Raw genomic sequence first — 26159 nt, 5'->3', positions numbered from 1 at the left:
TATCCGGTGCGTGCAAATCAAAGGGCTAATCCCCTTCAAGTCGGCAATAGACCACCCTAAAGCTCCTTTATGATTCTTTAGAACACCAAGTAATTTTCTTTCTTGGGCATGATCAAGATCAGATGAGATGATTATAGGGAAAGTGTCCTCAGGTCCAAGAAAGGCATACTTGAGTTCCTTCGGTAAAGGTTTCAACTCGAGCTTAGGTGTCTGTTCATGGGATGGTACTATCTTTGCTTCTCGAGATGGCAACTGTTCAAATTTCTCTATTCTCGGTCTCCACCCATTGACCATCATGACATCCGAATTATCTAAAACAGGTGGGACCATATCATCAGCAGTACCTTCAGAACACCAATCTATCAAACCATTGTCGGCCGATTCAGTAAATGTTTCTTTTAACAAATATTCTTCCGCAATGGTTTCAACCCATTCAACTTCTTTACTTTCTTCATGATCACTGGGTTGTTTACCTATACTAAAGACGTTCAGTTCCAAGGTCATGTTGCCAAAAGAAAGCTTCATGACACCATTCCTACAATTGATCAAAGCATTAGAAGTTGCAAGGAATGGACGTCCTAAGATGACCGGAATCTGAGATGGTAAATTGGAAGCCGGATGTGTGTCCAGTACGATAAAGTCAACAGGAAAATAGAACTTGTCTACTTGGACCAACACATCTTCGATAATCCCTCTAGGGACCTTCACTGACCTGTCAGCTAATTGTAAGGTCACAGTTGTTGGCTTCAACTCACCCAAACCGAGTTGCTCATATACCGTATATGGCAACAAGTTCACGCTCGCTCCTAAATCTAGCAATGCTCGCTCAATCCTAAAATTGCCAATGATGCACGAGATAGTTGGGCAACCTGGATCCTTATATTTAGGAAGAATGTTATGCTGTAAAATTGCACTCACATTTTCAGCCAAAAATGCCTTCTTTTTGACATTTAATCGCCGCTTGACAGTGCACAAATCTTTCAAAAATTTTGCATAGGAAGGCACTTGTTTGATTGCATCAAGAAGAGGTACATTGATTTTTACTTGCTTAAAAAGCTCAAGAATTTCAGAGTTTGGTTCAAGCTTTTGCAAGGGCTTTAATCTTTGTGGAAATGGTGCAGGAAAAGGACATTCAATTTTTTCAGTGGATGTTGGTGCTTCAGTTTCTTCATTATCCTTTTCTTTTGTCTTGGGAGGGTCAGAATCAGGTATGACTTGTGTTTGTTCTGGGACTGGTCGGTCAATAATCTTTCCACTTCGCAAAGTTATTATACTCTTTGCTTGCTCTTTATGCGAAGTTGAAGATGATGCATTGCTACCGCCGTAGAATTGAGGGTTAGGTTGTGGTTGAGCTGGTAGCTTACCCTTCTCTTGAGCACTTAAAGCAGTGGTCAGCGTTGTCAGTTGATTTCTTAATTCATCATTGATTTTGGCTTGACCTTGCATGAAAGATTGCAAAGTTTCTTCGAGACTGGATTTTTGAGGGGGTGGGTGTGCATAATGAGGTTGCGGAAGTGGAGGAGTTGGGTTATATACTTGTTGAGGTTGGTCATTCCTCCACCTGAAATTTGGATGGTTCTTCCATCCAGGGTTGTAAGTACCCGAAAAAGGATTATTGAAAGATTTTTGATAGGTATTCATAACATTGGCCTGATCGTGCAAGACTTCCTTGAATGCGGGTATTGTGGGGCAATCAGTGGTGAGATGGCCAGGCATCTCGCAAATCCTACAACACTCGCTGTTATGTTCTACGGTCTTGACGGGTTCAATCCTTCTAAGTTCAATTTCTTCTACCTTCCTAGTTAGGGCTGCCATTTTAGCCTGAATATCATCTTGAGTACTAAGGTTATAAAGGCCCCCGTGTGGAATGCTAGTAGTCTTAGGCAAAGGTTTATTCACTCTATCCCCTGTATCCCATAATTGTGCAGTCTCTGCGAGAGAGTCTAAATAGTCCCATGCCTCATCGGGTTGCTTTTCCAAAAATAGACCATTGCACATAGTCTCTATAAATTGTTTCAACTGTGGAGACAACCCCTCGTAAAAGAAACTAATGGTTCTCCATGTTTCAAACCCATGATGAGGACAAGAGAGTAGCAAATCTTTAAATCTCTCCCAGCATTCATAAAATGTTTCATGGTCTTTTTGTTGGAAATTACTAATGTGCCTTTTCAAAAAGTTAGTCCTTTGTGCAGGAAAGAATTTTTTCAAGAATTCTCTTTGCATATCATGCCATGTTCCTAGCGATCTAGGTCTCAAGGAGTTCAGCCATGTTTTGGCTTTATCCTTTAAGGAAAAAGGAAACAAGGTCAATTTAAGGACATCTTCCGATACATTTGGCACTCTAAATGTGATGCTAATTTCCTCAAAATCCTTAAGGTGAAGATAAGGGTTCTCAGATTCCATTCCATGATACTTGGGCAGCAATTGAATTACTCCTGGTTTGATTTCAAAGTGTCCTACATTATCAGGAATAATCATGCATGAAGGTTGACTAGTCCTAGTGGGATGTAAATATTGTCGAAGTGTCATAACTGGGGGTCTACCTTCATCACCATGGTGACTTCCTACATCATCATCAGCCATCTCACCAGATCTGAGATTTTGCGTAAGATTTTCAATATTATAATCTAAGGAATTGTCAAATGTTTGTCGACTCAGACGTCCAGTGTTGTCCCTATTCCAACCTAGCATACAAAATTTCAGAGTTTATTTATTTGTTTGTTTTTTTTTTGTTTTATTTTTTTTTAATGATTTTTCTTGATCTTTTCTTAAAGTTCTTATCAATTTTCAAGTAGCAACAAGGGTTAATGAGATATGATGATAATAAAATTCTAATTCTAAACAAACAATTAAATGCAGAAAATTCAAAACAGACAGCAGCAAGTTTTCGTATTAATCTGATAGTCTTAAAAGTTTCAGAATGTCAATCAGACCGTTCAGATGAAAGAAACACAGGTCCTGCAACTGACGACCAAATTTGAGTTCAATCAGACGGTGAATTACTTTGATATCAGAGTTTGATGCAGACTGTGCAGGGAATAAAAAAAACAGCAATAAAGATTTTTTTTTTTTCCAAAAGAAAAATACTAACAAATCAACTAAAAATTAAATCTAAAATTATACTAATAAATCAGCCGTTCCCCGGCAACGGCGCCAAAAACTTGATGCAAAAATAAAATTGTTCTCCCAAGTGCAGGAGAATCGCACAAGTAGTAAAATCTCGGGAGTCCGAGGTCGAATCCTCAGGGAACGAAATATATATTAGATTATTTAATATAATTTTAGATTAATTAATTCAATAAATTCGTGGATTAAGATGATGTTTTGATTTTCAGAAATTAAAAACAAAGATGATATGCAACTAAACAAAGTTCAATGAAATAAAGATGGTAGGGATCTGGAATCCCCCTTGATGATATTGCATCCAAGAAATAAACTCTATGGTTTTTGATTAAAAATGAATGGTAGGATAGATCTAATCATAGTATATGTTTCATGAATATATGAACTCAATTTCTAAGCATCCGTCGTGCTTTCTACGTCTACGACGAATCAAATACTAAAGCAATCCATATATCAATAATCATAATCCATTAAAGAGCTATCTACGAAATAACTATGCATGGATCAAAAACATATCAGTAAATATGATTCATTGAAGGCAAAAGTTTAGAGTTTACTTCAAAGAGCAATACATCAAAGGTTCCTCCATCTCCCTCCCTAAGAAATCAGCCACTCATTGAAAACATTAATCCTCCTTTCATTTTTTTTCTTTTTCTTTTCGGAAACAATCGCGCCTCCTCGCGCTCTTCTCCCTTGTATTCCTTCCCTCCCCTTCTCTTGGGGAGGGCCGGAATATCCTTTGGTGGTGGCGTTCCTCTAGGAGCAGTGTGAACTCCTTCTTCGTCCACTTCTTCTTCGTCCGCGCCGGCTCTTCGTCTTTTGCATGAGGCGTCGATGGCGCCTCCGGGGAGAAGCACCCACGCCCGGTGGGATTGCAGCTGCTTCGGGTGGAGGGTTCGGGATCCCGGATCTTCAACTCTACGGAGTCCCCACCTCTTCCTTACTTTCTTTACTCCCCAATCCCCCTCTGGGAATTCTTTGTAATCACACGAACACGCCATTGTGACCAAGAATTATTGAAATGAAAAGGACTATACATTTTTTGAACTGTCTTTCTGGCTTTGTCTTTCTACTGGTAATACACCCGTAGGTTAGCGGAATTCCAGCTCCTTGGAATTTCTCGACCATCTAGGGCCTCCAACTGGTAGGAGCCAGGTCGGTTTACCCAGCGAACCCTATACGGGCCTTCCCGATTTGGCGCCAGCTTCCCACCTTCCGCGGGTTGAGATGCTTTGGCTCGCCTTAGCACCAGATCTCCGATTCTGAAAAGTTTTGGTCGGACCTTGGAGTTATAATATCGGGCCACCCTCCGCTGATACATCGCCATCCGAACCTGCGCCATTTCCCTCGCTTCTTCCAAGAGGTCCAAGTTTCCTCGGAGTTGCTCCGAATTGGCCTCGGGTCGGTGCGTAGCCACCCGGGGCGAGGGGAGTCCGAGCTCCACGGGGACAACCGCTTCCGTGCCATAGGTTAGGCTGAAAGGCGTCTCCCCGGTAGGGGTCCGATGCGTGGTCCGATATGCCCAAAGGACGTTCTCGAGTTTTTCAACCCAAGTTTGCCCCGTCCGACCGATTCGCGCCTTAATTCCTTGGAGGATTGTCCGGTTTGTCACCTCGGCCTCACCGTTGGTTTGGGGATGCGACACAGATGTGAACCGATGCTCGATCCCGAATTTCTCGCAGAAGTCACGGAAATGCTTGTTGTCGAACTGTCGACCATTATCCGAGATGAGGACCCGGGGTACCCCAAATCGAACAATGATGTTTTTCTTCACGAACTTCCGGACTTGCGCCTCCGTGATAGTGGCCAGCGGCTCTGCCTCCACCCACTTGGTGAAGTAGTCGATTGCAACAATCAAGAATTTCCGCTGGGCGGAAGCGACGGGGAATGGTCCGAGGATATCCATTCCCCACTGTGCGAAGGGCCAGGGTGCGGTGATTGGTGCCAAGGGGACAGAAGGGGCTCTCTGGACGTTGGCGTGGCGCTGGCAGGCGTCGCATTTCCGTACGTGATCCTTTGAGTCCTCCAACAAGGTAGGCCAATAATAGCCTTGCCTCATGACCTTGTGCGCCAAGGACCTAGCCCCCGAGTGCGATCCGCAGACGCCCTCATGGACTTCGCCGAGGACGTAGGCCGCCTCCGAGGGGCGGAGGCACCTTAAGAGGGGGGCGGTAAACGAGGTCCGATACAGCCTCCCTTCATAGAGTACGTAGTGGGCGGACTTCCTGACAAGTCGCCGAGCTTGATCTTCGTCTTCAGGGAGGATCCCTTCGGCGAGGTAGGCGACGAGCGGGTCCATACAAGACGGCTCCGGATCAATCGCCATCACCGCTCCAGCCTCGCCGATGCTCGGGGCATCCAGGGTCTCCAGGTAGATTGCCCTCGACAAGTTGTGCGCCTCTGCGCCCACCAAGCGGGACAACCTGTCGGCCCTGGCATTTTCGCTTCTGGGAACCTGCTGGATGTCGACATTGCCGAGGTCGGGAATGAGTGCTTGCACCTTCCGGACGTAGTTCTGCATGGTCGGGCTCTGGGCCTCGAACTCCCCACGGACCTGCCCGACCACCAGCTGGGAGTCGGTGAAGACCTTCAAACGCCGGATGCCGAGCTCTCCGGTGAGTTTGAGTCCTGCGACTAGGGCCTCGTACTCCGCCTCGTTGTTGGTAACTGAAAATCCAAACCTCAAGGCATACTCGGCTATCACTCCATCAGGACTGGTAAGGACCAGCCTGGCCCCTCCACCCTCGGGGTTCAACGACCCATCGATGTGAAGCGTCCAGGTCGGGAGGTCGAGGCTGGGCGTTTCCGGCGGTCTAGGTTCCGCCTCCTGCACCGTGCACTCAGCGAGGAAGTCCGCGAGCACCTGGGCCTTGATGGCGGGTCGAGGCTGGTAGCGGATGTCGAACTCACCGAGTTCTACTGCCCACTTTACCAGCCGTCCCGCATTCTCGGTGTTGCCGAGGATCTGTCGTAACGGTTGATCAGTTAAGAGGGTGACAGAATGGGCCTGGAAATAGGGGCGGAGCCTCCTGGTCGCGGTCAGCAGCGCGAAGGCGATCTTTTCAGCCTTCGTATACCGCGTCTCGGCGTCCCGTAGGACCCGGCTGATGTAGTACACAGGCTTCTGGAGCTTTGCCTCTTCCCGAACCAGCACCGCACTGACCGCGGTTGGGGAGACCGCCAGATAGAGGTAGAGCATCTCCCCTTCTTGCGGCTTGGACAGTAGGGGAGGAGACGCCAGGTATTCCTTGAGCTGGTCGAATGCTGCTTGACATTCGGCAGTCCAGAGGAAGTCTTTTGGGCGTTTTAACACCTTGAAGAATGGTTGGCAGCGTTCGGCCGATTTTGCCACAAATCGTCCGAGCGCGGCGACCCTTCCAGCGAGCTCCTGAACTTCCTTTACTTTGGTCGGAGGGGACATACCTTGGATGGCCTTGATTTTGTCCGGGTTGGCTTCGATACCCCGTTGGTTGACAATGAAACCAAGGAACCTCCCGGCCGAAGCGCCAAAGGCGCACTTCGCTGGGTTCAGCTTCATGCGAAACTTCCGTAAGGTGGTGAAAGTCTCCTCCAGATTCACGATGTGCTGGTCTGCCTGGCGGCTCTTCACCAGCATATCGTCCACGTACACCTCCATGTTCCGGCCGATTTGCTCTTTGAAGATTTTGTTGACGAGGCGCTGGTAAGTGGCGCCAGCGTTCTTCAGACCGAAGGGCATTACCTTGTAGCAGTACAGCCCCCGGTCCGTTATAAAGGCAGTTTTCTCCTCGTCCTGTGGGGCCATCATTATCTGGTTGTAACCGGAGAAGGCGTCCATGAAAGACAGCAGCTGATATCCGGAAGTCGCGTCGACCAGTTGGTCTATCCGCGGAAGCGGGAAGCTATCCTTAGGGCACGCCTTGTTCAGGTTGGTATAGTCGACGCACATCCTCCACTTTCCGCTCGCCTTCCGGACAAGTATAACATTTGCCAGCCACTCGGGGTAACTCACCTCCCTTATGAATCCTGCCTCCAAGAGTTTGTCTACCTCCTGGTCGACCACCCGGATCCGATCCGGGGCACAGTGTCTCTTCTTCTGCTTCACTGGCCGGTGGGTCGGGTCGACGTTGAGGGCATGAGAAATGACCTCCGGGTCGATCCCAGGTACATCGGCCGCCGACCAGGCAAATACATCGGCATTGGCTCGGAGGAATTCCACCAACCGGGCCCGAGCTCCCGGGTCGAGATTGGCGCCGACCCGGACCACCCGGTCCCGGCGGCCTTCCTCGAGGGGAACTTCGACCACACCCTCGGCCGGCTCCCCCTGCCGCAAGGCCACCTCGTCTCTGGCATCAAGGGACTCGACGCTTAGGGCTTCTGCGGGCTTCTTCCCTTTGAGGGTCGCTAGGAAACATTGCCGTGCGGTCGGTTGGTCGCCTCGGACCTCCCCGATCCCGACCGCCGTGGGGAACCGCATGAGCAAGTGGTACGTAGAGACCACCGCGCGAAGGGCGTTCAGTCCGGGTCGTCCGAGGATAGCGTTGTAGGCCGAGGGAACACGGACGACCAAGAACCCGAGTCGCACCGTGGCTTCTGCGGGTGCGACGCCCGCAGTCACAGGTAGCTCAACGACACCTTCCGCCGGGACAGCGTCACCGGTGAATCCTATGAGGGGGGTGGATATTTTGTGCAACAATTGTCTGGACAAGCCCATCTTTTGGAAGGTCTCGTAAAACAAGATATCAGCTGAGCTTCCACTATCCACAAGAACACGCCTTACATCATAGTTTGCCATAGTGAGGGAGATCACCATGGCGTCATCGTGGGGGGTCTGAACCCCCTTTACATCCTCATCACAAAAGGTGATTACATTGCCGACCCTCTGCCTCTTTGCGACGGCCGCCCCTAACGCTTCCGTCGAGCCTCCTGCTTTCCTCACGGGCCGGGGGCAGCCCCCAGTGATAGTGTGGATTACGCCCGCAACGGGTCGATTCTGCTCCCGAGGCTCCGGAGGGGCCGGGTCGGCAGGACGCGGGTCTGCGGGGGGACGTCGGTCGCTCACATATCGACCGAGACGCCCCCGGCGGATGAGAGCCTCGATCTCGTCCCGAAGCTGGAAGCAGTCCTCCGTGTCGTGGCCGTGGTCTCGGTGGTACTCACAGTACGCCCGGGAGGGCCTCTTCCCAGGGATCCTCCGCATCTGTCTCGGGGCCGGGAGGTCCTCCCGCCCCTTGATCTCCATAAGGATCTGGGCCCGAGGAGTCAGGAGAGGGGTGTACCGGTGAAAACGTCGGGGTGGAGAACGAGGGCGTGGGGCGCCGTGGTTCTTCGCCGGCGACGGGCTTCTGCGCCGACGCTGAGGCGTCGGGCTCCTCCTCTGGCGTGCCTCTTTCCGCCTTTTCTTCCCAAGCTTTTGAGGGATCTCGGCGGCCTCCTTGCTCCGGTGGGTGGCCACCTCCTCGGCGTCCGCATACTGGTTCGCCCGGGACAACAGCTCTGGGAAGCTCCGCGGCAGGCGTTTGTCCAGGGAGAAGGTGAGTCTGCCCTTCCGGAAGCCACGCTTCAGGGCTGAAAGAGCTACCTCCTGACTCAGGTTCCGGACCTCCAGCGTAGCCCTGTTGAAGCGGGTAAGATAATCCCGCAGGCTTTCTCCCTCGTTTTGCCGGACATCAAAGAGGGAGTCGGAGACCAGTCGCCGCCGGCTACTGACGGCGAAATGAGTGATGAAGAGGCGAGTGAACTGGTCGAAGGACCGGATTGAGTCAGCCTCCAGCCCGGCGAACCATGCCCTCGCTGGACCACGGAGGGTTGCCGGGAAAGCCTTGCAGCGAAGGGGATCTGATGCTCCGTGGAGGAGCATAAGGGTCCTGAAACTCTCGACGTGATCCCGCGGATCCGCCGCCCCGTCATAGGGCTCGATCGCCGGCATTTTGAACCCCGGCGGATTCGGGGTCCGCAGGATCCTCGAGGCGAGCGCCGGCTGGGAGGAGATCTCTAAGTCAGCGAAGGGATCTTTGGAATGACCCTTCAGGACCTGGAGTTGTCGGTGGAGATCGTCCACCCGCCGGTCCAGGGAGCGCGACCGGTGGGTGGGAGACAAGGAGCGGCGAGAGGGGGACCGACTAGAGCGCGGGTTCCTCGAGGACTGGGGGGTCTGGGAACGCGCCCGGGCCCGCCTCTCGTACCCCGCGCAGCTCCGGTGGGAAGGTCCCGGCAGAATGGAGCGTGCTCGAGAATCCTCCTCGCACCGGCGCTCCTCCCCATGGGAGAGGAAGGAGCGCGGGTTGAGGAGGACAGGCGAACGCTCAGGCAGCGGCGGCTCCTGAGCCTGCTGCGGCGCCCGGGACATCGCACCCTGCAGATTCTGCACCGCCTCCACGAGGGTGCGAACCTGCTGGGTTAGCTGGTCGAACTGGGCGGCTTCGACCATCTGAATGGGCGGTGGGGCGGTGGAGTGTTGCTGAGAGCGTGTTGGAGATGCAGCGGCCTCCCGGCCAGTGGCGCGAGAGGCCCCGCGACCGGAAGCATTGGAAGCTCCATGACCACCTCGCCGTGCCATTACGATCGCTCTGAGATCCGGGTCCCTTCCTCTAGCGCCAACTGTTGCTGGGGGTCCAAACCGAGAATGATTGGCACAGCGGTGTGAACGGGGTTCCCTTTGAATTGCTTTGGTTGCGCTCCACCTTCCGCCGGAAAACCTGCAAGCAAGCCTCGCACCACCACTGGGGTAGTGGGGGCCCTCCGACGATCAAGTTAGAGGGAATCGAAGGAGAAGGAGAGGTAGCAGGTAAGATGATGCTATGGAGAATCTTGCTTCCCCTCCCCCTTCCCCCCAGCCCCATATATATCAGGCTGGGGGGTTTTTCTGGGGATTGGTCATCGTGTGGCACGATGGGGTTGCCACTGACGTGGCCGTTACAGGGCGTCGTGGGGCAGCGCCGGGTACGGCCATGGCAGGGCGTAGTGGAGCTCCGCTTTGTACGGTTGTTACAGGGGATCGTGGGGCAGCGCCGGATTCGGCCGTTGCAGAGAGTAGTGGAGCAGGGGGCCGCGGCGTGCCTCAGGAGAACAGTCTGTTGTTGTCAAGAGATTGCCGACCCGAGGTCGGATTGCTGGATCAAGGGGCAACCGACTCGGGGTCGGACTGCTGGATCAAGGGGCAGCCGACTCGGGGTCGGGCTGCGGAGCCGAAGATATCCGACCCGAGGTCGGATTGCTGGATCAAGGGGCAGCCGACTCGGGGTCGGGCTGCGGAGCCGAAGATATCCGACCCGAGGTCGGATTGCTGGATCGAGGGGCAGCCGACTCGGGGTCGGGCTGCGGAGCCGAAGATATCCGACCCGAGGTCGGATTGCTGGATCGAGGGGCAGCCGACTCGGGGTCGGGCTGCGGAGCCGAAGATATCCGACCCGAGGTCGGATTGCTGGATCAAGGGGCAGCCGACTCGGGGTCGGGCTGCGGAGCCGAAGATATTCGACCCGAGGTCGGATTGCTGGATCGAGGGGCAGCCGACTCGGAGTCGGGCTGCGGAGCCGAAGATATCCGACCCGAAGTCGGATTGCTGGATCAAGGGGCAGCCGTAGTCTTCCTGGGCGCGCGTGCCGGTCACGTGGGGCATGGTGGCTAAGTTCCCCCGTAACAATATCCATATCTATATCTGTCAAAAAAAAATGATATGGATATGGATACACCACAATCCGATCTATATTCAAATATCCAATTTTATTTGTGACCTTATTTAATTTAATATAGTACTCATAAACTTTTAAGAAAAATAATTGGTTACATTAACATGCTATTAACTTGATTTATCATCTATTTAGTAATAACTTTGATTTTATGATCATAAAGTTTAATTATCTAACATGTCCATATCCGTTTAAAATAAATATAAATATAAATTACTTCATTCGACTAATATCCATATCCATATTTGTATTCATCAAACAAAACAAATATGGATATGGATAACTAGTATCTAATCCATATTTGCTCATGAGCAGAATCAATGCTTGAGCCTGCCTACGCACACTTTCATTACTCTTTAGGAGGCATAGGACTAGAGCCCAAAGTGGTTAGTGGGCTTGTAGGAGCTTGGTGGACTTGACCTATTTTTGGAGCACTCTCTGATTTATCTTTGTAGAGAGGCTAGTATAGAAATGAGAGCACATTCTCCTTTTCTTGTAGCACTATCCTCTTCAGATACTTTAGGTGAAATGAAGCAACCAACTACATGTGGTTGCCGCCTACCATCTTTCCCCTATGTTGTAAATGCTTTTTGTAATTGATTTCAACAGACATGTGCCTCCTTTTTCATGGAGATGGTCATGAAGCAACCGTCGACTATCATTGGAGGAGTGAATAGCTAATGGTGAAATTAGTTGGCTCCTTTAAGAAAATTGCTTAAAAGGTGGTAATTGTGGAAGTGTGCAATAAGTTAGGAACTTATCCCCCTCATAGGATGTTTTATTTTTGAACTCCCTCTCCATGTCTCAAGTGATGGAGATAGCGGAGATTTATCTTATGCATTTTTTCTCTTTTATTTTTAATGCATAAGCTTAAAAGCATAAAGCTCAAGCTAGCTAAGTGATCGGACTTGGCATCTTGTTAGCTAGAGGTATTTTGTTTTTAGGTACACGTTAGCTATAGCTATTTGAAGGCTTGATCCTACATTGAGATCTTGTTATGGACTGAAAAGGGTCTTGGTAAAAACTAACAGGGCTAGATTATTTAAACATGAAGAAGCTAGTCGACTCATTTGCATTGCAAAACATAGATCAGATTGGTCGATTAAACTAGTTGAACCATTGGTTGGTTAGATCTATACTCTAGGTAGGATCATAAACTTGGTCCGTCCTTAAAAAATTACTTTAATTTCTAATAAATGCATGGAGTGCCAATTTAGCCGGCAATTGTTCAAACCCAAATGGTTTTATAAGGATCTTTCGATTTTCAAAGTAGCATGTTAAATTTAGGTGGAAATTAGGGCAAGTGGATGATTGAATTAAAAAGATTTTGCCTCCTCTCCATAATCTTTTTCTCTTCTTTCTCTTCTTTTACATGGACAATAGATGGTGGGTAATGCATGGTTGGTGGACACAAAGTGGTGGATGACTTGTGAGCAATGGATGACTGAGGTACATTTGTCTCTCTACCCAAGATACTAATAAGTAGCATTAGTGTTCCCTATTGCTCTCTCTCTCCTAATCCTCCTATCTCTCCCTCCCATTTTCATCCATTCTCTCTCTTTCTCACTCATCTGGTAATACTAAAGTCGCAGGCTCTTTTGGCTTCCTATCTCTCCAACTCTCAATTTTTTGATTCTGCCCCTCTGCTCTTCAAGTACTTGGCTTGTTGGACATGATCTTCCTTTCCCTCTCTCAATAGCGAGTCAATCATTCTCTTGGTTTTAGAATTATATTAATTTTTATTAATCTAGTTTACAAGCACAGTCAATGACATATGGTAAGTTGGTAATCGTGATATGTCACGCTCCGAATCTAGAGCGTAAAAGATACCGCATATTTGCATGGCGGACCATACAATCATACAAGACTACAAATCATATCAAAGAAATAATTTTTGAAAATTAATTTAATCAAGATTTTATACAAATAATTCTTACAATCAATTGTTCCAAAGTGATATAAGTCAGCATATGCTTAATTATTTATTCAAATCAAATAAAATATTCTAACTAGTCTAAATAGTCTAACTAGAACCCATAAAAAATACTGAAAATATCTTCAGAAGATCTAGCACACTCTCCCAAGTTTCGAGAATCTGAAAAATAGAGAAAAAGAAAGATAATAAGCTATACTAGCCCAGTAAGCAACATAATATCCCAAAGTGGAGTCTAAGCATGCCAAATAAATAATTAATTAAAGGGCAAGATATTGATTGAAAATAATGGCTAATGTCACCAGTTGCATCGACCCCCAATGGTCGTTGGTCGTTCGTACGAGCCCTGAGAAGCTCGCAGTGGCATCCTTAGCCCCCAACAGCAGAAGGTCGGGCAGAGGATGGCAATCCCTTATTCCGATCGACCCCCTCCGTTCCACTTTTTTTGTATTATTAGGGTGAAGTCGATTAGGCTAGCTGAGTCAGTCCAATATGGGCTGATTTGAACCAATTATCACATGACATCAGCTCTCAATAGTGAGTTGATTTTTTTATTTTTTTTCCTATTTTTCATATTTTACTTGGTCTTGAAGGATGATGTCATGCATTATTTGTAATTCCATTAGAGAGCATAGAGAGAAGCAAAATTGTTAGAATTTCGAAAAATGCTTCAAAAGTTCTGATTTTTTATTATTTTTTGGTATATTTATAGTTTTAATCTAATTATTCTACATAAATAATGAATGATTAATATATTTATTATGCTATTATGAGATCATGATTCAATTTCGGTTAAACCAACGATTGAATCCAAGACCCGTGACCTAGTCCTATTATAGTTCAATGAATGGTCCGAATTTTAAAATACTTGACTAAAGTTTGTCGATAAGTTGAAAACACAGGATTATAGGAGGGGTTTTTTCTTTCGCTTCTTGGGATTTAAGATTCTTTTATTTCTTTTTCTTGGGATTGTTTTATTTTTCTTTTTTTTGGGGTCGATAAGATTCTTGCGATTTTTGCTTATCGTGGATGTTAAAATAGATTTTTTTTTAAATTTCTTTTTTTTTTGTTATCTTCCTTCCTTTTTTTTTTGTTTTTTTTCCCCTCTACCTAACTTGTGCGATCCTCTTGGAACAGAGTTTAATAATGTTTCATAGTTTCCCAAAGACAAAGATGGTTACTGCGCCACTTCCATCAAACTGCAAATCTAATAAATTTTATAATTAATTATATTTAATTTTCAAATTAAACTTCCTTTCTACCTGTGTACTTGTAGATCTTCTGCGTAAGATTCACAAATATGTAGCATTTTTTAGATATCCGTATTTTTTTATCAAAATATTCTTTTACTCCGTTGTTGTAGGTTTTTTCTTTTTCTTTTCTTTTTTATTTTTTTAGTGTGTTGGATACTCCGCTGTCGTAGTTTGGAGCGAAAAAAATCTTTCCTTTTTTCTTGGAGTGAATAGAGAGATAAAAAAATCTCCGCCATCCCGAAACTCTCCACCACGGCATTCACTCTCGGCGTTTGCACATCCGCGCGGCCCTCTCCTTACCTCTCCCTCCACTTTTGTCCTTATCCATTCCCCCTCTGATTATGGAAAAATAGCGATAGAACGGAAGACGATTCGAAATCCATATCTAAAAGTTCCCTCGTGCCCTTCGTTCTATTCTCTCTTCTATTATCTCCTCCGTTCCAAAGATGTTAACTAAATCTATAGCGGTCGACCTGATGCCATCCTCTCTGTCTAATCTCAAACATGAAATCTTGGAATAATATTCAAATCTACTTTTAGCTTCAGAACAAGTTGTTATTGTTACTCTTGGTGTTTCTTGTGAGAGATTGAGGTTGGGTACCGCCGATTTTGCGCTTTTTCCTCGTCCGTCCAAGAATTGTCGAGCTATTGGAAACCATGGCTGAGTGCCAATGCTTCAAGGTGAGAATTAAATTATGTTCGTCTACTTTGTTCTAAATTTTTGTTCTTTTTATTATTCACAACCAAGATTCAGGGATATGTTCAAACGAGTACCTCATCATAATGCTACCTGTGCTTTCTAATGCCTGAAGGGTTTCGTGCTTAGGCATTTCTAGCCCATCACTGATTCATCTGTTGTTGTGAACTTTGATGCTATATTGGTTTCTGCTTGTAGCTTACAACTAGTGCATGTCCACTTTTGGTAGTCATATGAGTTGTATACCGGGAAAACTCTCCACCTATATTTAGTAGCATTGCTCTTGTTCAGTACATGCTGTTTGTTTGGGCTTTCTAAATCTTTGTTATGGTCAAGGGGCTGACGAAGGAGTTATTCTTGAAGTTCCGTGAAGTAGCAACTTTCAATTGTCAGCACTATTGGAGTAAATAATTTTGTAGTGATAACAACTTCTAGGGGATAAAAGTCATGGAGATTAGCTGTTAATATTCCAAGAAACTACAGAATGAAGCTGCAATTTCTTTGCTTTAGAAATTGAAAAGATTGTTAACTCTGTAAAAGCATTGTAGGAGTAGGTAAAATAACTGCAAAAGATTATGGGTACAAGATAATGGTTGCATGACAAAACTTATCCTAAAATGATGACAAACATAGAAACTATAGTTTCACCTTGCCAATCGGATTACATGAGACGGGGGATCTTGTAGCTGCAGTCTGATCAATAGATAGAAATAGGGGATTTCCCTTATTTTTGAAAGATTCCCTCTTCTCTATCCATTCGCACTCATTCGATCTAGTAGAACAGATCAGGCCATCTATTGATTTGAAAATAACGTTCATCTCACTTTTCATTCATTTCCGCCTTCACTTTGCTAATCGGATTACATGAGAAGGGGGATATTGTAGCTGCATGCCAATAGAACAACATATGACCTCCAACTTTTTTTTACCCACTCTGGATCCTTGCTTGAACACTACTTTGTTTATGCACTAAAGTCGTATAGGTTCTCGAGGGGAGCGAGGTGGGGTTTCAGAGGTAAGGTTAGACCCACTTAATTAGGCTTTTGGCATGTTTAAGTTTGTGCTACTACTGCAAGTTCTCCAAGGGGTTAATGTAATGTCCAGAGCACTATACTCCACTAGTATCTTGGCTAGGTGGCTTCAAGGTGGTTGAACAAGCTACTTTGTTCCATAAGCTTATAGGATCAGGGGAATAGGCTGAAGTTGAACTCTAATTCAGGGGCTACAAGATGCATGATTTAATTAATGGCTAATTAGATAGTCTCGTTACATCTCTTGTGGTCCTTGCATCTAAGAAAATGACGTTACAACAAGCTCCCAAAAACCAGAATGTTGTGAGATGCATCCCTCCATATGAGTAATTTACATTTATATTAGTTTTAGGTTTAGTTAACTTATTAATTTTCTACTATCCTTTCTATTACTTTATTATTAGGAGAAGTTGTTTTGGTGTTTTATATTTTCTTGCAATTTCTATGCTCAATATTCATGCTATTTTTAGTGAGTTTTTGAGTCTTAATTTAAAAAAGATGAGTGTCTACGAGTCTTCCTTTGGTCTAAGTTGGATTAAGAAAGTTTTAATGACTGTAATTGTGCTTTAGGTGATTTTGGTACCTTCCTAGTAGGGTTCCTTGGAAATATAAAGTTTTTTTATCTTTGAAATAAAAATTTTCTATCTTTGAAAGCTTTGGCTATTTTTTGCTTGCAAAGTAGATTATTTTAAGCAAGATATGCCATTCTGTACCGACCGGGTGGTACAGGGAATACCATAATGATTTAGTATCGGTACACGGTAGGAGGGGCGTACCGACACTCAGTATGCTGAATCGCTTCCATACTGGGCATACCGACATAGTAACAGGGTAGCACTGCTACGGAGCCCGATATCGAGACGATGTATGACGATTTTAAGATTATAGATACTTAGGTAGGTTGACTGGGAATCCTATTTTGAGTCAAATTATGTAAGAGTCGTGAGGTCATTATAGGTAAGTTGGGTCTCCTTTTATGATCATGAAATATTATTCTAGTATTGTTTATTTGTATAACATGAAACCATAAAAAAGTGATGAATTGTATATGATCTATATAATAAACATGTATAAATACGTACATGTGTGTGTATTGTGAATTAGCTCTTTGATGGATATTTTTCTTCAAGTCTTACTCTCTTTTCTCTCAGTTTCTCTTCCTTCAGTACCTGATTCTCTGAACTTCTCTATTAGCTCTCTAATTGCCTTTGTTTTTGCTGCTAATAAATAGAACTCCACCATCATCCTAGATCTAATCTTTTTCTCCAAATATGTTACAAGTTTATTTGTGGCCTTAACACAAAGTGGCCCCTAAATATTATAGCATCTTTTTCTAAGGAAAAATTACCTACACACCCCCTCAACTTAGGGCCAATTTAACCTACTATCCTTGAGTTTAAAAAATGGTCTTTGAAGTTAGTTAAGTGGTTCAATGTGGTCACGAGCCCTATCCGTCGTCTAATGCAGCTAACATGTCTGATTCGTTTGGTTTGTGGAAAGAATTTTTTCTGACTGGAATGTTTTTTCTGAGAAGTTAATGTATAAGTATATGATGCCTCGAAAAGTAGTTTTTGCATGTTTGGTTGACCATGAGATAGTGGAACATTCTAGAGTGGCTTATGTTTGGTTGAGCATCTAGTTTTCTAAAAAAGTTGTATAAATTATTTGTTATGCTCTTAATAAAAGAAAAAATCTTATCCATTTTATCTAAAAGCTTAAGGTTATTTTTGAAAAAATATTTTTTCAATTTTCAACTAGTGGGAATTGGACTTTTTCATGCCCTACATGGGTTTTTCTTTCCTATGAAATGTGAAAATCTTATTCCCATAAAAAAATTAATTTTCTATCTCTTTTTTGAAAATTCCAACCAAACATGAGGTATCTCTCCATTTTCTTGCTGACCCGCTATCTCCGTCCTTTTCTCACGAACCAAACGTGTCCACCATCATAAAGGATAATTTGTCCTCATTTGAATGATTTATTTATCAAAAATTGTCCTCTATTCTCTTCTCATCCTTCCTTAATCCCACCACTTTCTTCTCTTCCAACATCTCCTCCTCCTATCTAAACCTCGCCGTAGTCCCTATCCCTCCTCTTTATCTAATCTGGTCTCATCTAAGTCCCTCTACCTAGTAAGTTGATGAAGCAGAGTTTGCAAATTCTGTTTAAGTGCTTGCATTGCATTATGGAACTAAGGTTCGTCGAACCATGCTAAATCAGTTAGGTTAAAGTGTTCAAAATCGGACTGGTCGGTTATTAGCATTATTCAGTTGGTCAAATTGAGACACTATAAACTCCTCTCTTAAGGACCTCTTTGACTCTCCCAACTTGCTCGACACCATTGCCTCCCTTTTCTCCCTTTACCACCTCCTCCCTTGGCCTTTGTCCTTCAACGATGCCATCCGACAGCATCCTGTTCGACGATGGTGACGTCCTGGCTAGGCGAATCCTCTTTTTCTCTTGGTCCTCATTGTCGAATCTGGTTGCGTCAGATGACTCAGAGCCCTAGCGAAGCTTTTGCCTCCCCTCTCCCTCTCCTGCCTCCTCCTTTGGCCTTTGTCCTCCAATGATGCAGGTCAATAGTGTCCCATCGATGTCTGATGATGATGATGACGTCCTAGCCAGTTGAGTCCTCTCTCTCGGTTGCCACCATCGGATCTGGAGGCTTCGGCCTCTCCTTCTCCCTTTCTCCTTCTTCTCCCTTTCTCTTTTGTCCCTCTCCCTCTCCCTAGTTCAGGTACGCCTTGGTTTGGTAAGGTATGTATCTGTACCATACCAAACCGATTACCAACCGGTACGATTTGTGGTACCGGTTCGACGAATCTTGCTAAAATTTTTCATATTTCGATCAAAATTAGAGCTCACCTGCTTGTGTTGCATTGTTGGAACTGTTTCTTCGAAATTACAGCAACATGCAATAATGCGGTCAATAATGACTTTGTAATGTAAAATAGATGAAGTGGCCTACCTAACAACATAATTGATGTGCCAGATTTGGTAATATTGCTACTAAGATGAGTGATAATACCAATATTTATACAAATTTTATTTAAAAATCATTCAACTTGTCAAAAAAGTTGAGTTTATCAAGAAAGAAAAGGCAGGAATTTGATTTGAAGAGAGAACCTTCGTTAGCAAAATCTATTTTCAACTCTTTTTTATGTGACTTTGGAGAAAAATTTGCAGTTCAAAGGAAACTATTTTAGAGCATATAGGCATTCTCTATTGTTTGCTGTATTGCATTAGATTTTCTCTGCAGCAGATGTTCGTTTCAATATATTTAGTATACCATAATTTTATTCTTAAATTTTAAAACTTTAATATTATTTTTAGATTAGGCCTGAAATCAAGATTAGCCGAACCGGTACCAGGACCCATGCTGGTCGGCTATCGGTTTGGTATGGTATCGGTTTGGTACAGGGTGAGCCGGGTTGTTCGCCTCGGTTCAATAGAGCATGATTCAATTCTTTTAAAGAGGTGGGGTGGGAGTGGGGTGGGGGACTGGTTCAAACCGGTGTGAACCGAGTGGTTTGCACCGGTTCTGCGCCGATCCATCCAGTTCAGGGCGGTTTGGGTGGATTTCAAAATTTAGGGCTAAACCGACCTGGTTCCCCACTAGTTCGGTTCGATACAGGGTGAACCAGGCGGTTCGGCATACCTTGGGATTGATACATTATTTTGAATGCCTGGACTAGTGGAGCCACATTCAGTTATTGGTGAATAGTATAACTATCTGGCCTCGGAAAAAAAAATTCTGGCAGTTGGTTCCACTCCTAGGCGATGATGGAGACTAGATAAACAGGGGTTGTAGCTTTATTTACTATGGATCTTGATTATTGGTTCCATCCAATTCACCATGAATCTTGTCATTGGCATTTGCTTCATGTCTTTGCCGTGCTGCTTGTTATTTTTCCCCCGTTTCAATCATGTCAAAGGCTTACTAGTAGTTTATTATTGGTAATATTGTTTTGCAATATTATATATGCATCCTTTTGCAATGAATCTGTTTTTGATGCTCATTTTATGCTTATTTTAGTAACAAAAGTAAGCCACCATTCACAGTTGGGATGATACCTATGTTTCAATATTACTTATCTACTGCATTTGGTTATTTGCAGGGAGGTGTGCTTAGATATCCCAGAAATCTTAAAAAGGCTTGTCATCATGCATTAGCAAGTAATACTAGGCATTTCTGTAACATATTTTCTTACCGTAAACAGCATGTTGCTATTCCATCTGCTGTATCACATAGATACTGCTGTATGGTATTTGTACCAAGAAGAATTTCAGAGGGGCACTACATGCAGTCTGGTCACACAAGTTTTGGCTGGAGTGGTTCTTACTTTCACAACCGCAGAAAAGCTTGCTGGCAAAGATTTCAGGCACACGCTGAGCTTGATGTTGCCAGTGCTATTGAAGTAATAAATGATTTAGGATTTGATACTCTTACATTCTTGGTTGTGACTGTTCTGGTTGTACCTGCATTCAAGATCATTAAAGCCAGCCCTGTGAGTCTTTGATGCTACTTATTTATCATACATTATTTTTAATTTTATCTTTGTTTTATCTTGAACACTTGTCTATCAGTTAAGAATTATTTTCTCTAATTATGGCCAAATTGGACAGATTTTAAGTTATTTAATGAATCAGTACTGTTTGTTTGATGGCACATTAAAATACTGTGTACTTTTATTATATTTAGAAAAATTTTGTATCTTCATAATATTGTTTATTCTGAAGATTATTCATAAACGTAAAACGATCGCGACAGGGTTTTACATTGATTTAAGTTTGATTTTTGTTCATAAATTCTGCAAATGCAATGCTGTATGTAGATGTACTTTAATAAATCGATCCTCATATATAGATGAGTGTAACTCCCAGTTAAACCATGACAATAAGCATCAAACCTTGTTGCGACTATTTTTAGTTGGCTTTATCATTTATCATTTCCCGTTTAGGCTACAACTGATGTTATATTTGCATTTTCTAATTATTAGTTATTGGCACTATTAAGATTTGATATGCATTGTTGACCCACGCTTCCTTGATAGCTTAAGTTGTGGTAATATCATGGTATTAGAGCTGCAAGTCATGGTTCAAATATCATTTAGACCATTTGTTTTTAATATCACCCATTCATTATCTTGAGTCATTTCTTCTCTTTGACTTGTTCCTAGTTGTTATCTTGAGTTGTTCTTGACTCGTTTATGTCCTCACAGGCATAGTTCGAGACAAACACAAAAGACAGCCATGACATACTCCTTTAATTTAAAAAGGAAAGGCTGATATGGATAGAAAAGGATAAAATGAAAACCAAAAAGACAAAAATTGTCGAAACCGTAGAAAACAGCCACTCTCAAAGAGTTAGATGTAAATAAAATTCCAGCATAGTTGCTTGAATGCAAAAAAATCCAAATTGTCAAGTGTCTTTTGTTTGAAGAGCTTCGCATTGGTTTAAGAGGTAGAAATATACTAGTTGGAAGTACCATTTTGTATGAGGTTGGACGAGCTTAAGAGATTTTTGGGAACATGGAGACTAAGTTTGCTAATTTAAAGTTATAAAAGCACTTCCTTTTAGATACTCTTACATTGATAAGATTCAAAGATTTTATAGTTTAATCTCACAACTCATTGGGTGGCACTTGACAACATTTGGAATTTTAAAGCATGGATGCCATCACAATCAAACTGATGACTGATCGGGTCCTTGGGCACACGGATCCCAATCCTTTTAGAAGGGGGTCAACTTGGTTGGTATCAATTGGTACTAAGAAGGACATAACTAGCAATAACTAGTCTTTCTTCTTTATTCTTTTTTTTATTCTTTTTTGTTTTTGATGTTTGTGTTTGAACGGGAGAACAGGAAAGCGGAAAGGGAGAGGAGGAAAGAGGAATGAGCATTATGCTAAACTTATGAATATGTTTTCATGGAGTGGCCTAGTTAAAATTTAAGAACCATTAAAAAAGCATTTCTAAAAAAATGTTAAAATTGGTGCTAGTTCCATTACCAGCACTGCAAACCTAGTCATGGACCCTAAAAACTCATTTAACCCTAGTAATGATCTAAACCATGGTTTGTCATGCCACCCCATATTGTTCGGTACGGGACATACATACTATACTGGGTGGAAATTGGTACGAAACTCAAGTTTGGGTTAGTATAGGCCCTGTACTATCCCATATCAAAGCGTAGCAAGGCATGTACTGACCCGTACCGAGGCATGCCGACTTGTACTAAGATAAAAAAATGAGAAAAATGTTAGAGAGCTGTTTTGCTTCGGATATGTATCGTACCATACCAACCAAACTGTACCGACTGTACCATATCGAACTGGTAAGGTACTAGTATGGTACCTGATATCGAGATTGCCAACCTAGATCTAAACAAAGCCAAAACAAGCCTTAACTAGCCTAAAGAACCATAAAAGAGGGGAAAAAAATGGTAGACAATACCAGCCTGGTCCTCAACTAATACCAGCACCCAGACCAAGTCTTTAGACGTTGCTTTAAAGGCCGTAGGATTGAAGCCATTCGTCCAAAACCCCTTCCCAGAACCTGATATGAAATGAGAAATAAGCAAAAGAAATCAGATTTTTCTTTTTTAATGTATGACTTATTTTTAATCATAATCTGGGGTTCTGTTTATAATCTTAGTAGTTATCTGATTTATATGACTGTACCACCCTTCATCATCATCAGGCTGCTTGACAAATATGCACTCAACTAACATATCAAATGTATACTGTAACCCTCTTGGATTACATGAGATAGTTCTTATACAATACATGAACACCTCATTGAATCTTGTGACCACTATGATGTATTCTCCTATTAATTTTTATGATTTCCTGACTTTCTGATTTCCTCTATGCATCGCTTTACAAAAGGCTTCATAAAATGGTAAAAAAATCATTGCATAAACTGACTGAGACTGACTCGCATATGATCGTGAATTCGTGATGCTTTTAGTGTTATTCCTTCACTCCCATATGCATGCACAAACACATCCTTATCGTTGGTTGGTTTTACTGAGCAATCAACCTAACTGTAAACTTCATTTTTTTTACACGTTGGGCCGTCACTTGTGGTGTTGATATAGGATGCAGCCCTCATTAAGAATACATGGAGAACAATGATTCCTAAAGCCAACCTTCAGAAGCTGTTTATGGTTTATTTGTTCTGGTTTTTTTTGGTAGTTTTCTGTAATATGAGATAGTCAAACTAGTTATTCCTCTCTCTCTCTCTCTCTCTAGGCTAAGATATGTCTCTTTAAAGTAGGCTCCTAGTGATCCATCTGACATTCTAAAATATGATTGTAGTTAGCAACCTTTGCTTATCTATCTGGGAATTTGTGAGCTAAAATAACATTTGTGAATGATTGAATTTGAGTTTATTAAACTTAGTCTCTTTAGTTCTTATTCATATATTATAAAAGTCAAATGTACTTTATTTTGGAGTAGGATGTTGGACCTAGTTTTGTATCGTTTCATGGATGAATGTGTTTGCTTGTTTGCATGCAGATTCTTGGCTTTTTCTGTGCTGGGGTTGTACTTAACCAGTTTGGCCTTATTAGGAATCTCACAGATGTTAAACTTCTATCGGAATGGGGAATTCTTTTCCTGGTATGCTTTCTTTTATCTTCATTCCTTTATAGGGCTTTGCACTTTGTTAAAAAATCTGTTTTATTTTCCAGATCAAAAATAGATGAGTAAGTCATGGATATGGTCACCTTTGTATCACATGACAGTAACCATGACAATGTTGAACACAGCTTTCAATCTAATCAGTGTTCTCTTCATAGAGTAACATCTCTCCTTTTAAGCAAATGTATACATGCTGTCAATCCTATATAAATTGTGTATCCAAAACATATAAAAGTAAGAGAAGTGGAGAGTTATTAAAATCTTGTTTATGGAATTAGAGGCTGGGGCAGTCACAGTTCTCATCCTATACTAGAAATAGCGGAACCTAAATTATAACTTGCTTATGACTTCTTGGTCATGGTTTGCTGTTTTAAGCATCAGGAACATTTTACAGTAAACTATTTAGAGATTGACATATGGTCTGGGCAGAGAATAAATGTTAAGATCATATTCCAAAATTTTTCATTTTTCTTATATGGCAAACATGAGGTGTCAGAGCTTTCAATTACCTTGATTATGCAACACCTCGATGACACATGCCTTTGTTTCGAGTTATATTCTATGCCTGTGATAATAATGGCGTATCTACTATGTTCATCTATATCTAATTCTGATTTTTGATGGATCTGGATTGAAATTACAACACGAGTGTTGATCATTTGGAAGAAAACAGGATTAAAGATCGAGGTCAAAAATCACGTAATAGCGATGACAGAGCATGAGTGCAGGGAGGTGGATGTCATGGCTTTGATCACTACTGCAGACTTGCAGTAGAACATATAGAATTTCTTGCCAAGTCTTAAGTTTGTTATATGACCTCTTTGGTTTAATAAACAAGCATGGGAAACAAGCATTACCCCTTATGAGCCTACTTTATAAGTAATCTATCCAAACTTAGATGTCTGAAATCATGTCTCCAATTTCCCTTTTATTTGCCACTTCAACTCTTATTTGTTGTTCTCATTTTTTTTTGACTAGTCAATCTGATGTTGCATCCTCACTTCACTTGGGTTTTGTCTACCCTACATTGCATATAGTTAAACTAACTTTAATCATTCTTATTTCTTATTCTCAATTTTGTTTAGTTATGCTAATCTTAAGCTACTATATCAATCATATGATGTAACCTTTACCCTTTTCGACTTTACAACATATTGTCTTAAGAATATTAATCCTTCACTCTCGTGTTAAATTCATGTCATCTTCATGAAGAGATATTCTGATCCTTGCAATATAACTAACCTTATATTTCTTTTAGAAAAAATTTGTTTTAGCCTGAGTTAATGGTCACATAGCTTTAGAGATACATATTCAATTTATATACTTCAGTTGATCATAACTATGGATCCATATTCTATCCGTTCATCCTTTGTTTCTGAGAACTATAGTGGCCCAAGACTTTTAGCAACCATTTCATTTAGTTTCTTTTGCATGTTGACTTTGAACTTTATACTTAGTAACATTTCATTGTTTTATTCTTCAAATTTTATTTTTGACAATCCTTTCAATTCAATTTCACCTTTTCCATAGTCTTAACCAATGTTTTGAGTTTGGTATCGAGACCCCATACCAATAGCTTATTGGGTTGGTAGTGATGAAGCACAGGGTGTAGCCAGCAAGTACTATGACCAGCTAAACCATGCCAAGCGAGCTAGCAAATTCGCAGGCGAAGACTAAGCAAATATTGAATGTTCTTATGAATTTTCCATGTGTTGATAAGGGGATGTACCAAGCCCCTGTACCAGATTAGTGCCATACCAAGTCATTATTATAGACCTCATACTAGCCCGTGCATAAGTAGTACCATATGAGTCCGTACTTAAAACCAAGCTCTCAACTACCAAGCACATTCTATAAATAGTACATATACAGATGACCTCAACAACATCGACCAGAAACACTTTTTATAAATAGCATATTGTTCACTTGTGCTTGCTCTTATCACTCTTATATGTATAATGTACTGCTCCTATCACCCACCAAAAACATGTCGACATATTCCGATCTTGTGCTTTTTCCACATCAAGAAGGCCTGGAGAAGCTATATCTTGCAAAGATATCAAAAAACTATAGGGCTACTTGTTGGAACGAATTTATAATGTGGTCATTTGGCTTTTGGTTGGCTTATTTAAATGTATAGAATTACACTAGGTTATAAATCCTTCTTTGTAATATCAATGTTATAGGCATACGGTTTGTGTATATACTATACTATATTACTGTCCATATACAATGAAGTACCAACATTTGAAATGTGTTATTACTCTTGATACAGTTTAGTGACTTATAGTGGGTCCTCTCAATGAGATATGCCAAGCAATTTGAATGATGTCAAATATATGAATCATTTATTTGAATGGCATTCTTCAAATTTCTTTAGTTTTACTTTCACATTGCAATGCGACTGTTATCGATTATCCAATTTTTTTATTTTGTTTAATATTTCTACTTTATAGTATTTAACTCTCAAGTTATACCAAACTTCTGTGATTTTTTGCAGTTGTTTGAGATGGGATTGGAGCTCTCATTGGCACGCCTAGGAGCTCTTGCAAAATTTGCCTTTGGCATGGGGTTGACCCAGGTCTGATATCAACCATTGTTCTCTTTTTGCAACTAGTGATTATTGGGTTTCTAATTATACTATTCATAGTTTAGCTTATTTTAATATTCTTAGTGCTATTGTGTATGGGCAACTGCTTATGCATACATGAGAATGCACTTTTTTATTGTGTAAGAATTGGAACAAGGTGGATATACTCATTGTCAAGATGCAAGTAGATTGCTGTCCTCATGTGAAAATTTGTTTATG

The 26159-nt window shown here is 42.7% G+C and overlaps 1 protein-coding gene and 1 pseudogene across 1 annotated transcript in view; both read left to right on the top strand.

The window, feature by feature from the left end:
* Positions 1-2068: 2068 nt before the first annotated feature.
* Positions 2069-2166, top strand: LOC148703791 (small nucleolar RNA R71; annotated as a pseudogene).
* An 11958-nt stretch (positions 2167-14124) lies between these two features.
* KEA3 (K+ efflux antiporter 3) overlaps positions 14125-26159 on the top strand; it is a 38216-nt gene continuing 26181 nt past the window's right edge. The window contains exons 1-4 of the mRNA XM_039131984.3: positions 14125-14657; positions 19823-20212; positions 23228-23329; positions 25851-25931. Of these exons, the coding sequence (XP_038987912.3) occupies positions 14634-14657; positions 19823-20212; positions 23228-23329; positions 25851-25931 (597 nt within the window). The 5' untranslated portion in view covers positions 14125-14633. The remainder of the gene's footprint in view (positions 14658-19822; positions 20213-23227; positions 23330-25850; positions 25932-26159) is intronic.

This window comes from Phoenix dactylifera, chromosome 9, assembly GCF_051530095.1.
Source record: "Phoenix dactylifera cultivar Ajwa chromosome 9, Ajwa_hap1_PhDact_Kaust_v1.1, whole genome shotgun sequence".
Classification (NCBI taxonomy): domain Eukaryota; kingdom Viridiplantae; phylum Streptophyta; class Magnoliopsida; order Arecales; family Arecaceae; genus Phoenix; species Phoenix dactylifera.
Note: the sequence above shows the minus strand (reverse complement) of the source record. Positions and strands in the feature narration are given on the sequence as shown.